Here is a 14267-nt window from a genome sequence, read left to right as displayed (position 1 = left end):
CAATGCAAGGTTTGCCATGTATTTTGGACTTCTCTTTCACGACGAAGATGATGCAAACAATGTGACCATCTGTTCCCACGAACAAATAACATGCTGCATGGATGAAAAGACCCCCACATTGACTACGGTTCATGGAGATCCTTTGTTTTCAGTTCGCAAGGGTATTTTTTTTAGTTGTTCTGCTTTGAATCCAAGAATGGAAAATAACTGGTTTCTCATCTTCATCAATAAGCTATGATTGAGGATTTGTTTTATAATTGAAATGCTTATCCACAAAGCAAATTAGGCTATAATTAATTTCTAAATAGCCCAGATTCGTCATGATGGAGCATCATTTTAGCAGGACTTGGTAATGTCTAGAGGAGACCTGGTAGGATGTGAAGATCTGCTTACTTAGTTTAATCCAAATGTTGTGGAATAAACAAAAATGCTTTATTAGAATGGAAGAAAATAACTGCTGCAAAACGACTGGTCATGGAATTGGTACTAGCAGAAAAGTAACACAGCCAAAATACATATGCTGTGGATTGAGTTAGCAATGGAAGAGGAGGAAGAGGACCATATAACTTATACCCATGTGCCTCTATAAGAAGTAGTCCCTAAAAGTCTCCTAAGGAATATTCTATTTTACAGATTCTGCCTCTTTTATATTCAGGAGGGCTTTTTCTGAATTCTTTTATTCATTTTTCATACTCTACTTCAATCCTAATATTCTTTGGGGGACAGGTGTTCCTGGAAGTTCATATGTGCACAAAATAACTCATAACCCTATTCTGGTCCAGACTCCTTTAATGAGCTCATGTTAACCCTAGATCCTCTCCATGGAAAAAAATGCACACAAACATATAGTCTCAAGAGTTCCAGTCCAGGAATGTACTGGACATCCACAGCCAGAGGCTAAGAACTCTGCTTTAAAATATCATACAGTGATTGCCCCCAATATTTGTAGATATAGAAAAAAGAGTTGGCCATCACTTTCTTAGGCAGCAATACGTAGCACCGTGTCAAAGATCTGGAAAATGATTGCAGGAGGTGGATAAAAACAGAAAGATATGACTTGAACCAAATACATAAGGAAAATTCTCTCATTTCTATCTCAAGTTTCTTAGTACAAAATGACATATGGAAAGTGTGTGTTTCATATCTTCCAGCCAAAATTACTTTAATTCCAAAACAAAGGTAAATAGATGCAAAATGAAAAAAAAATCATCTTGGAAATTCCAGGAGTTTGTTGTATATTGTGTTAGTCACTCAGTCATGTCTGACTCTTTGCGATCCCATAGACTGTAACTCGCTAGGATCCTCTGTCCATGGAATTCTCCAGGCAAGAATACTGGGGTGGGTTGCTATTCCCTTCTCCAGGGCATCTTCCCGACCCAGGAATCAAACCCTGATCTGGCCACATCACAGGCAGATTTTTTACTGAATCACCAGATATTTTTTTTTTAATTTCAAGTAATGACTTGACTTTACTCTTGAAACATGTTCCTAAAAAGCTTAGTATATTGAAAACTTTTAGATGGATCATAGCAATTTTTATATTAAAGGACTTGTCTGGTGAAAACTTTTGTAAAGTAAGTGATCATCTCCTGATTTATCAGGTTTGCAAACCCAAATTTTCAATACTGTGTTGGCTTAAGTTTTTGAAATTATAATGTACTATAATAAAATAAGAATCATTATTTGGACTTTGATTTCAATTTCCTAAACATAGTACATTCAATTAAAAATAAATTAGAAACTGTGAATAATGAATTAAATTGTATTCATTGTATTTCTTTGCTCCCTCTATATTTTCTTTTAATATTAAGCAATTTACTTTCATTAAAATCTTCTCTAAAATTCAAATATTTACCCATGATTTGATTATTCTCTGGGTAAATTATAATTTAAACTATATTAATTGGAAATTGTATTTGTAGGTTTGAATGAAAAACTAAAAGTGAATCTAATACATATTAGCTTGCATTGCTTCTTCAGAAAAGAGGTCATAGCTAAAATGATCAAATCAAAAACCATTTTTATCAGAAAGCAAAATTAGAATGCAAAAATCTGAATACCAATGACATCCTTTCTGCCTATTTTATTTTTCTGAATTTTTGATGAATCAGTTTCAGTCATAAATTATAAATACTTTAGCAAACTGAAAAAGCATTTTGAATGTTAATTATTTTGAATATTAATCCTTATTAATCTCAGCTTTGCTAATATCAAAAAGAAATTATACCATGTGAAATTTTTGTTGCATAATGCACCACATTTAGGTGTATTTTTTAATCAGTCTGAAGGTTCTGCATATTATTAACAACTCCTGAATAAGACCCTACTTTGTTCAGAGCAATCTGAGAGGAGGTGTTCTGGAGAAGACCACCCTGATAAAAGAAACCAGCATCATCTGCTGTCCAGTACAGCTGTATTGAGTGGCATATATTCTTCTATTTATATGTTGCTTCTTTTCCACAGATAAAGTCTCTGAGAAAAATACACATGAAGATAAGACCACAAACCCTGACTCTCAAAATCCAGCAGCATTAACTGGAGCAAAACCAGAGCAGAAGGAAATGGGAACAGGGAAAGAAGACCCAGTCAGGTAAGAGCTCAATGAAACACCTAACTCTGCGCTCTGAAATTCAGACAGCTAGTCCTCACGGACAGGACGGATTGACCCCCACACTTTCCCGTCCCTCACTCTAGCTGAGCACAGGCCGGCAGAACTACAGCAGTCACACCGCACAGGGGACCCAGGCCGGAACTACAGGGTGGTTTCTGTCTGTCCAGCTCACTGCTCCTCAGCAGCCTGCCACAGCGGCGAACCAGGCTCTTTAGGCAGCCATTGGCCATTGTCCATAGCACACCAACAAAATCATTGTAGTCACGTGTCTGAGTCATTAATATCACCTTGACAACAGCCTATATATTTACAAGGCTTGAATTTTTCTAAAGGACTTGAAGAGAATGTATGATTCTTCTCTGAATTCACAAATAGCTACTTCAATTCTGCAAACATTTTATTGGGTTGAACAACAGGCATCAAAAGGAGTGCATTTTCAATAAGTGTAGATTTGACTGTACAAGAAAATAAATTCAAGCCTACTCTACCACTCATACAAAAAATAGTCTGACAAAAATTAAACATGACATTTTATTTGGGCAAAGAGAAGATACTTAAACTCTGAAGTAAATATTAGACTCTCAAAACTAGGATAAGCATTTATATTGTATCTGTAACGGTTGGTGTTTATAGATGGTTTACAGTCCTTTTGGTGAGTCACTGTTGTCTTGACTGCAAAGACAAGCAGCCAAGACACAAAGAGGTTAATTAGTTTGCCTCTAGTCGTAGGGTCAGCTCTGCCAAGATCAGACCGTGAAAGAGTCAGATCCCATAATGGAACTCTCCCTGCCTCCCACCAGTACACTTGCTGTTAATCAACAGCTTAACTTTCTGAACTGATCTCTCTTTCTAGCATTTATTTTAGTGTATTTTATTTTTTGTAATAACCAGGATGACGGGTAGTTTTGCAAAGAACTGAAGTGGAAGCCATAACTAACGTTTTTAGGGATGCATTCTTCTTCACCTATAGTAATTTCAGTTTTCTGAAATATGAAAATGCAGACTTTTCAGTTACCCAGAAAATGGGTCATATCTTGAACACACAAAACTCCCTGACATGACCTTGTCTGTTTCCCATCCGTGTTTACTTGGTCTGCCCCAGGGAGTAGTTCCTTCCCCATCTTCCTATCTCGCTGCTCCAGTCACACCAGTCCCGTTTCAGGCTCTTGTACTCATGAACTGATTATTCTCTGGAACGTTCGATTATTCATTTTGGATTACGGGATTCCCAGGTGACTCAGACTGTGAAGAATTTACCTGCAATGCTGAAGACCTGGGTTCCATCCCTGGGTCAGGAAGATGGAGAAGGGAAGGGCAATCCACTCCAGTCTTCTTGCCTGGAGAATCCCATGGGCAGAGGACCCTGGCGGGCTACAGTCCATGGGATCACAGCGGGTCAGACACGACTGAGTGACTGACACTTTCACTTTCCCTTTGCAATGTAAGCAGCAACATCTGTTGAGAATTACTGACAAACTGAGTAGACCCATGTTAGTTTAAAGCTCTGGCTTCATAGCCAACCACACTTTTCCTCAGGATTGAGGGAGAACCAGTTACATTGAAGGAGCAGCTTAAAAGGGTCACTGGAAATTCCAGTGTCACTTTTGACTAATATGACTAGAAATCCTAATTTTAAATCCCGTGGAGAATTTACCAAAGCCTTTCTCTTCTGATTTCACAGGCATCAGTGGTACCACATCCTGAATCCTAGAAAGCAGAGGTTTTATACATAACTAGAAAATATCAATGGTAAAATAAATTTCTATTAATAGTATTATTTCACAACACTCTCAATGAGTAAAAATGATTTTGATATCTTCAATTATTAAAAATCAACCACTTTAAACCTGGGCAAGGTCAGGTTTTTAAAAGCTCCTTCTCCTTGAAAAACATTAAGGATTTGATTGATTGCAGGTGCTAAATATAGAAGCTGTGTGAATGATTCTCAGCTTAACTTTTGGAACTTAAGAAAGTTAGATTATTAATAAATAAAACTTAAAGGCAGGTTTTTTTATTCTAAGTGCATCTACTTTATCCTCTGACCTAAGCCAAGGGTTGAATAGGAATTATGTGTCTAAGCGGATCGATTTGTATTGGGGAGAGTGCTTGTTGCAGGTTTTTCTGTCTCTGTGAAGTGTGCTGTGATCTCATGGATTACGCCTTTAGTTTCTGTCACACTTAGCAAAAGATGGACACAGACACAAACATGCTGTTAACAACGAGATTGCTGTTGTTCAGTTGCTCGGTCATGCCCATCTCTTTGCGACCCCATGGGCTGCAGCACGCCAGGCTTCCTTGTCCTTCACCATCTCCTGGAGCCTGCTCAAACTCATGTCCATTGGGTCGGTGATGCCATCCAACCATCTCATCATCCCCTTCTCCTCCTGCCTTCAATCTTTCCCAACATGAGGGTCTTTTCCAGTGAATCAGTTCTTCACATCAGGAGGCCAAAGTATTGGAGTTTCAGCTTCAACATCAGTCCTTCCAATGAATATTCAGGACTGATTTCCTTTAGCATTGATAGGTTTGATCTCCTTGCAGTCCAAGGGACACTGAAGAATCTTCTCCAACACCAGAGTTAAAAAGCATCAGTTCTTCAATGCTCAGCCTTCTTTATAGTCCAACTCTCACATCCATACATGACTACTGGAAAAACCATAGCTTTGACTAGATGGATCTTTGTTGGCAAAATAATGTCTCTGCTTTTGAAAATACTGTCCAGTTTTGTCATAGCTTTGCTTCCAAGGAGCAAGTGTCTTTTAATCTCATGGCTGCAGTCACCATCTGCAGTGATTCTGGAGTCAAAGAAAATAAAGTCAGTCATTGTTTCCCCATCTATTTGTCGTGAAGTGATGGGACCAGATGCCATGATCTTAGTTTTCTGAATGTTGAGTTTTAGGCCAGCTTTTTCACACTCCTCTTTCACCTTCATCAAAAAGCTCTTTAGTTCCTCTTTGCTTTCTGCCATAAGGGTGGTGTCATCTGCATATCTGAGGTTATTGATATTTCTCCCAGCAATCTTGATTCCAGCTTGTGCTTCATCCAGCCCAGCATTTTGCATGATGTACTCTGCATGTAAATTAAATAAGCAGGGTGACAATATATAGCCTTGACGTACTCCTTTCCCAATTTGGAACCAGTCTGTTGTTCCATGTCCAGTTCTAACTGTTGCTTCTTGACCTGCATACAGGTTTCACAGGAAGCAGTTAAGGTGGTCTGGTATTACCATCTCTTTAAGAATTGTCCATTTTGTTGTGATCCACAAAGTCAAAGGCTTTAGCGTAGTCAGTGAAGCAGAAGTGGATGTTTTCTGGAATTCTCTTGCTTTGTCTATGATCCAATGGATGCTGGCAATTTGATCTCTGGTTCCTCTGCCTTTTCTAAATTCAGCTTGTACATCTGGAAGTTCATGTTCACATATTGTTGAAGCTTGACATGGAGAATTTTGAGCATTACTTTGCTAGCATGTGAAATGAGTGCAATTGTGTGGTAGTTTGAACATTCTTTGGCATTGCCCTTTTTTGGGATTTGAATGAAAACAGACCTTTTCCAGTCCTGTGTATAAACAATAAGAGTATATGTATATAAAGAGATTTATTATAAGGAATTGTCTCCCGTGATAATGGAGGCTGGGAAGTCCCAACATCGCCAGTCAGTTAGCTAGAGACCCAGGAGAGCCAATGACACAGTTCAGGTCTAAATCTGAAAGTCTCAGGGTTGATGGTACAATTCCAGTCCGAAAGCTGGCAAGCTCAAGACCCCAGAAGGAACAAAGAGTCTGAATGCAGGAAGAGCTCCTGTTCCCGCCAGGAGGAATCCCTCTCACTCATAGGAGGGCCAGCCTATTTGTTCTGCTCATGCAGGCCCTCAGCTGATTGGACACACAGCTGCATACTCTGGGTGTGGTTGTGAGGGTACTTTGAATGACTTTAACATTCGAATATGTAGACTAAGTAAAGCAGAGTGCCCTCTCTAATGTAAGTGGCCCTCATCAGATCAGCTGAGGGCCTGCATGAGTAGGACAAAATGGCTGACCCTCCTATGAATCAGGGACTCCTCCTGGTGGGGACATGAGCTCTTCGTGCCTTCAGACTCTGTGCCTCCTGGGGTCTTGAGCTTACCAGCTTTCAAACTGGAATTGTACCATCAGTCCTGAGACTTTCAGATTTAGACCTGAACTATGTCATTGGCTTTCCTGGGTCTCTACGTGTTCCTAGTGGTAAAGAACCCACCTCCCAATGCAGGAGACGTAAGAGGTGCAGATTCGATCCCTGGGTTGGGAAGATCCTCTGGAGGAGAACCTCCCTGGTGGCTCAGACGGTAAAGCAGCTGCCCACAATGCCGGAGACCCAGGGTTCAATCCCTGGGTCAGGAAGATCTCCTGGAGAAGGAAATGGCAACCCACTCCAGTATTCTTGCCTGGAAAATCCCATGGATGGAGGAGCCTGGTAGACTGCAGTCCACGGTGTCAAAAAGAGTCGGACATGGCGGAGCGACTTCACTTTCTTTCTTTTCTGGAGGAGGGCTTGGCAATCCATTCCAGTATTCTTGCCTGGAGAATCTCGTGTACAGAGGAGCGTGATGGACTATGGTCCATAGGATTGCAAAAACTGTTGTGAACCGCATGTATGCACAAATACTTGGGGACCCTGTGGCCCAATCTAGTTGACACATAATATTAACTCTCACATCATCTCCACTACTCACATAAAGCAATTGAAACTGTACAAGTCCTTGTTTTTCTGATGCTAAAATGCAGTCTTTCCTCACCATTTCACGGCCCTCTCCTCTTAGCTGCAATGGACTGAATGCTTGTGCTCCTTCAAAATCCATGTGCTCAAACTGTAACCCCCAATGTGATAGCATTAGCAGATTGGGTCCTTAGGAGATGGATTCCATCATAAATGAAATTCTTGCCCTTATAAAGAGGCCCTTGAGAGCCCTCTTATCCTCCTTCCACCATGAGAGAATACAAGAATCCTGTAAAACAGAGGAGAGCCCTCACCAGGACCCAACTATGCTGGCACAGTGATGTCAGACTCCCAACCTCCAGAAATGGTAGAAATTTCCAGTCCGTTGTATTTGTTACAGCAATCTAAACTGAGTAAGACATCACCCAACTCTTTAACTTAAAGCCTCGGGACACTGAGGCTTACACAACAATGGCCTTCTTCATTATGCCACAGAAGAGAAATTCTAATGTTAACTATTTACAAAGTTAGGCCGCCTGTTTAAAAAATATTCTCTTTTCTCAAACATTGTTTTGTGAGGGTAGAGGAGTATGAATATATGCCAAAGCCAAACTGACATATTATTTATGTCTATTAGCTCTTTATACAAACATAAAAAGATGAGTAAAGTGTATATTATTATTACAAAGATGTGAATTCATAAAATAAGATCACTTCTGTGATCCTGTGATTTTTGTGATTTTTTTCATCCAACTGCCAATAAGTTTCTAAATACAGCCTAAAATTAATTTTCTAGCCACAATAATAATACTTATCACAGATACATGTCAGCCCAGGAGGAGATTTCTTTTCAAGATATCCAAGTATTACATGCCGGCCTTTCTGACTCCATTTTGAATCCATTTGTGGTAAACTAGTTTATATTTCTTTTTATATTTATTATTTTTTATGTCATTTCAGAATTTTTGTAGACTGTTTAGCCAAGGGGAAAATGCTCTTTGCAAATATTCCCAGAAAAAAAGCAACCAACTCATTATCTTATCAGATGAATCATTTAGCTTCTGAAAGACATGGGGTTCACCCCTGGAAAGTCCAGTGATGCCGTTTGTCCATTACTGAGAAAAACAGCCTGTTTCCGGCACTCCATCTCAGCACAGTCTTATTTTTTAATATAAAAAAGTGTATTTTGATGGACGCTAATGAATAGCAAGCAAAAGAAGATGTGCTTTGCCTGGAAATGTCAAATAGCTATGTCTAAAAAGGAGACAAAGCTGAATGCCTGGTAGGTTAAGTGGTTAAATGATGAACAAGCAAGTGAGGGAAAAGTTCAATGCCCGTGACTAGGGTGCACTGCAAGGCCGACTTTCACAGTGTAGTGTGTGGCTTTTCATCACCACTGCTACCCATCATGCCAAGAAGGAAGGTTATTTCTTTGAATGGTCCTCTTTGTTCATAATAGCAATCAGTCTCTATTTGGGTGGTTTTCAAATAGGCAGTACTTCACAGCAGGAACAATGAGAACAGGACAGAATTCAGAGTCTTGTCAGCACTCATAAACACTGATGTCTGTTGTCTCGAAGCTAGAAAAGGCAAGAATCACTGCCAGAAAGATGCTTAAAAATCCATATGTGACTTTATAGTTGAAGTAGAAAAGGAATGTCAGCTATCAAGTTTACAAAATAAAATACAATTGATACTGTAAAAATTTATAAGATTGTAGAAATCATAAAATCAGCTACCCATTTGCTGATCTTATGAGATGAATCATAAAGAATGATGCACTATTATACTTAGCCCCAATTAAAATTTGCCTCTACGGTAAGCAATACTTTTATAATTAGGCATTGCAAACACTTTTAACAACAGATTGGCAATTCATATTAATAATGATTGCTAACTATATTTCTAGCAATATAGCAGACTATTAATAGAAAACTCTTTGGGGAAAATGTAATTAAATCTACTAAGTAAAATGCAAAACCTACATTTGAAAGCATTCCCCTGCTAGTGAAAAAATAAATTCTTCTGATAGAAAGTTTTAGAAACTGGGTGTTTGCCTTGAGGACTTTTCAAAACTCTACAACCTAGATCTGAGTTGAAATACATCACCAGTGAAATAAAACCTGGGATTAAACTGGATGCAAAAACAGACTAGAAATTCTTTCATAAAACTAGAATTCCACAGGTAATCCACTGAAGGGTTAACTAATTCTCAGAGAGAAAAAGCTTGAATAATACTTGGTCTTTGTCCTGATTTTGAGTGGGAAAAGTGGAAGAAATTTAAAACTGGGGAGGGATGCAGGGGATGGGGAAGAAAAAAGGAAAGAACAGGGGAGGAGATGAAAGGGAAAGGAAGAAAAAGAAAAGAGAGAGAAAAAATTATTAGCCACAAGTCAGTATTCATATAGGCCTGGAACCAAGATTCTTATACTATACTATCTGTATCCTAAAAAAAATTAAAGCTAAAAAATATTTAAAATAATTAAGTCTGAAAGCCCAGATATCTTCAAAAATCCAACAAAATTTGGAAGATAGTAAACCTAAAAACCACATCTCAAAATATCCCTATTGATAAAAGTCCAATTTAGTCAAAAATTACTAAACATATGAGGAAATAAATAACTATGAACAACACTGCAGAAGCAACAAACTGCAGAATCAGACTCTTAAAAACTTACAGAGGATGAAATTATCCAAAATAGTATATTGCATAAAATAAGTATGCTATATATATATTTTAATTTATTTATTTTAATTGGAGGCTAATTACTTTAAGGAAAGAAAAAAGAAGATTGAAAATAAAACAAGAAACATCAAACAAGAATTTGTCAGAACTGACAAGGGATTTTTGCAAATTAACTGAGAAAAACATCTAGAAACAAAAAATGTAACCTCTAAAATTAGAAAGTTAGTGAGCTAGACCACAGATTAGAGAGTTGAAGAGCTAGCAAAGTGGATGACAAATCGGAAGAAATCACCCAAACTTCCACCAGAAAGGAAAAGGATAGAAGCTATGAGAGAGAGATTTTTTTTTTTTGTAGCCTAGAAATTTTTATGTCTTTTAAAATATTTCTGTCACTTCTTTTTTTTTTTTGCCAACTGCTTGCTTATTTTTTTTTCTTTTTAATTAAGAAGTGTGGAGGCAAGCATGAAAAGATAAAAAATGTATATAATCAGAATTCCAGAAAGAAAGATAATAAATAGAATGGTGGGGAATAAATATTCAAAGAGATATTCAAAGAGTTTTTATTTCAGTCCCAAAGAAAGGCAATGCCAAAGAATGTTCAAATTACCATAGAATTGTACTCACTTCACATTCTAACAATATGATGCTCTACATCCTCCAAGCCAGGCTTCAGTGTACATGAACCAAGAACTTCCAGATGTACAAGCTGGATTTAGAAAAGGCAGAGGAACCAGAGATCAAATTGCTAACATCCAATGGATCACAGAAAAAACAAGGGAATTCAAAAACAAAATCCCCCTTTGCTTCACTGACTATGCTAGCCTTTGACTGTATGAATCACAACAAATGTGGCAAATTCTTAAAGATGTGGAAATACGAGACAATTTTACCTGTCTTCTGAGAAATCTTTATGTGGGTCAAGAAACGACAGAATTGGATATGGAAGTGACTAGTTCCCAACTGGTAATGGAGTACAACAAGCCTGTATATTGTCAGCCTCCTTTGTCCATGGGATTCTCCAAGTAAGAATACCGGAACGGGTTGCCGTTCCCTTCTCCAGATCTTCCAGGGCCAGAGATCAAATCCCAGTCTCCTCCATTGCAGGCAGATTCTTTACTGCCTGAGCCAACAGGGAAGTCAGAATGTACATGCAGAGTACATCATGTGAAATGTCATACTTGATGACTCACTAGCTAGAATCAAGATTCCTGGAAGTAATATCAACAACCTCAGATATGCAGATGATACCACTTTAATGGTAGAAAGTGAGGAGGAAGCAAAGAGCTGCTTGGTGAACGTGAAAGAGGAGAGTAGAAAAGCTGGCTTAAAACTCAACATTCAAAAAGCAAAGATTATGGCATCTGGTCCCATCACTTCATGGCAAATAGATGCAGAAAAAGTGGAAGCAGTTACAGATTTTATCTTTTTGGCCTCCAAAGTCATTGTGGATGGTGACTGCAGTTATGAAATTAAAAGATACTTGCTCCCTTGGAAGAAAAGCTATAACAAACCTAGACAATATATTAAAAAGCAGACATCACTTTGCCAACAAAGATCCATATAAGCTATCATTTTTCCAGTGGTCAGGTATAGATGTGAAAGTTGGACTAAAAAGAAGGCTGAGCACTGAAGAATTGATGATTTTAAACTGTGGTTCTGGAGAAGACTGTTGAAAGTCCCTTGGACAGCAAGGAGATCAAACCAGTGCATCCTAAAGGAATTCAGTCCTGAATATTCACCGGAAGGACTGATGCTGAAGCTGAAGCTCCAATACTCTGGCCACCTGATGCCAGCAACTGACTCATTGGAAAAGACCCTGATGCTGGGAAAGATTGAAGGCAGGAGGAAAAGGGGACATCAGAGGATGAGATGGTTGGATGGCATCACTGACTCAAAGAACATGAGACTGAGCAAACTCAGGGTATAGCGAAGGACAGGGAAGCCTGGCATGCTGCAGTTCATGGAGTCACACGAACTAACCCTAACCCTAACCCTAACCCTACGACTTAGATACTGAACAGCAACAAACCCTAAATATATTCTAGTAAAACTTAAAAATACAAGACAAAAAAAAAAGATATTTTAATTAACAAGAGACAAGCCACATAAAATAGGAAAAATAAACTAATATCTGACTTAACTGCAACAGTGGAAACTAGTAGACAGTAGAATAACATTATCATGACTCTAAAAGTAATAGTCTAGAGTTGTCTACCTGGTGAAATTATTATTCAAAAATGAGCATAAAACTGAGATACTTTCAGTCAAGCAAAAAGAAGAGAGCTTAGAAATGTTTTAATGTATACTTTAGGAAAAAAGAAAAAAACTGTCTGAGGAGGAAATACTCACACTGGGGTAATCAGGGATCAGACAAAGAAAAAGAATTTATTGTAAATATTTCAATAAAAATACCAATTATTCATTTAATTAATAAATAGTAAATTTAAAATTAATTTATTATACTTAATTCTACATTATTATTTTAAATATTATACAAAGAATTCTGCAGTTTAAGGATTGTTTAAGAGGTAGGAGAGCTGCCTGTAAGTTCAAGGGTGGAAATTGCAATCCAGAAATTAGAAAAGTGCAGAAATTAGCTGCCAAAGCCACAGCTGCCCCTTAATTTCAAAGCTGGAGGCTGGCAGTGGAATATAGGTTCTGAAGAAGGCTTAAGAAGATCTGCTGATTCTGAGGAAATATGCTCTGGTCTTCTGCCAGATGACAACTTCCTTTTAACTTTCAAATTGCCTACAAAACTCTCTCACTGGTGGAATTTAAATCAGAACCCTTCTGGCAGGGGAGTCTTAAAAATAAGGTTCCCAGGCTTTCAGACCCTGCAATCACATGGAACAGTGTATAGGGAACAGAAACACTGCTGATTGCAAACAGACGATCAGCACAGATATTCAAGAAGAAATGAATGAAGAAAATGGCAAACGCAGACAAACAGAAACGAACACTGACACCATAAAATAATTGTGAACGTGAAAGTGCCAGTCGCTCAGCCGTGTTCAACTCTTTGTGACTGTAGCCCGCCAGGCTCCTCCGTCCATGGGATTCTCCAGGCAAGAGTACTGGAGTGGGTCGCCACGCCCTCCTCCAGGGACCTTCCTGACCCAGGGATTGAACCTGGGTCTCCTGCATTGCAGGCAGATTCTTTACCATCTGCCCCACCAGAGAAATAATTATAATAACATCGAAACTGAAGGTAAAGAATGAGATGGAACTAAACTCTTCCCTCTACAGTAAGGTGAGTACATACAAAGAATTTGATCAATTTTAGAACTTCTTAATGAAACACACATGTTAAAATATATTTGGAAAACACTAAATTAATTAAAACATACACTAAATATATATGATTTTAATATTATAAGATGATAGACAAGAGACAGAGAGAACACTAAGTAATTACGTCCGTTACAAATGAAATTGATGATTCCAGCTAAGTTTGAAATACGTCTTTTTGTTTATTAAAATTCATTAGGTATATAGAATATTTGAACAACACAACTGACAAATTAAATATAAACGAAATTTAGAGAACCCCTGTATTCAGTAACTGAAGGATAAACGGTTATTTCAAGTTTACACAGAACATTACAAAAATTCACAATATAGTGCTGAGGTATGCCATAAAATCTCCCAGGAGCTCCTTAAAAATACAAATATCTGTGTGCTACTCCCAATGATACTGATGTTACTGGTCTGGGGGGGTGGGGGTGGTTCTAGGCATTAACACGCCTAAATACCTCCTCAGGTAATTCCACAATCTATCCAGGGCAAAGAACAATTTCACTAGGAGTGACCATTTCTCAAATCGAGACCTAACGTGAGTGTTAATCAATTTTAAAGATTTCACATTGAATATATTTCTAACTACTATATAGTAAAGTTAGAAGTTCATTTTTAAGAAACTAAAATTTTGAAAAAATGTCACACAATAAAAAAACTTAAAACACACTTTTAAGTGACTCTTGGGTCAACAAATAAATCATGAGTGAAACCAGAAAATATGTAGAAAGGAACAACAATAAAAATATCGCACACCAAACTTACAGAATAATAAAGATACTATCCCCAATAGATCAGCTGGTAAAGAATCAACCTGCAATGCAAGAGACACAGGAGACATATAAGTTCCATCCCTGGGTCAGGAAGATCCCCTGGAGAAGGAAATGGAAACCCACTCCAGTATCCTTGCCTGAAAAATCCCATGGACAGAGGAGACTAGTGGAGTGGGTTGCCATTTCCTTCTCCAGGGGATCTTCCTGACTCA

General features: G+C 38.2%; 1 protein-coding gene across 1 annotated transcript in view; it reads left to right on the top strand.

Annotated features, from left to right (window-relative positions):
* CNGB3 (cyclic nucleotide gated channel subunit beta 3) overlaps nucleotides 1-14267 on the top strand; it is a 194958-nt gene that overhangs the window by 18717 nt on the left and 161974 nt on the right. The window contains exon 3 of the mRNA XM_055432099.2: nucleotides 2464-2590. Within this exon, the coding sequence (XP_055288074.2) occupies nucleotides 2464-2590 (127 nt within the window). The remainder of the gene's footprint in view (nucleotides 1-2463; nucleotides 2591-14267) is intronic.

This window comes from Moschus berezovskii, chromosome 16 (assembly GCF_049115385.1).
Source record: "Moschus berezovskii isolate FMDL1 chromosome 16, NW_MosBer_1.0, whole genome shotgun sequence".
Lineage (NCBI taxonomy): Eukaryota > Metazoa > Chordata > Mammalia > Artiodactyla > Moschidae > Moschus > Moschus berezovskii.
The sequence above is the reverse complement of the archived record's forward strand: the minus strand, read 5'-3'. Positions and strand labels throughout refer to the sequence as shown.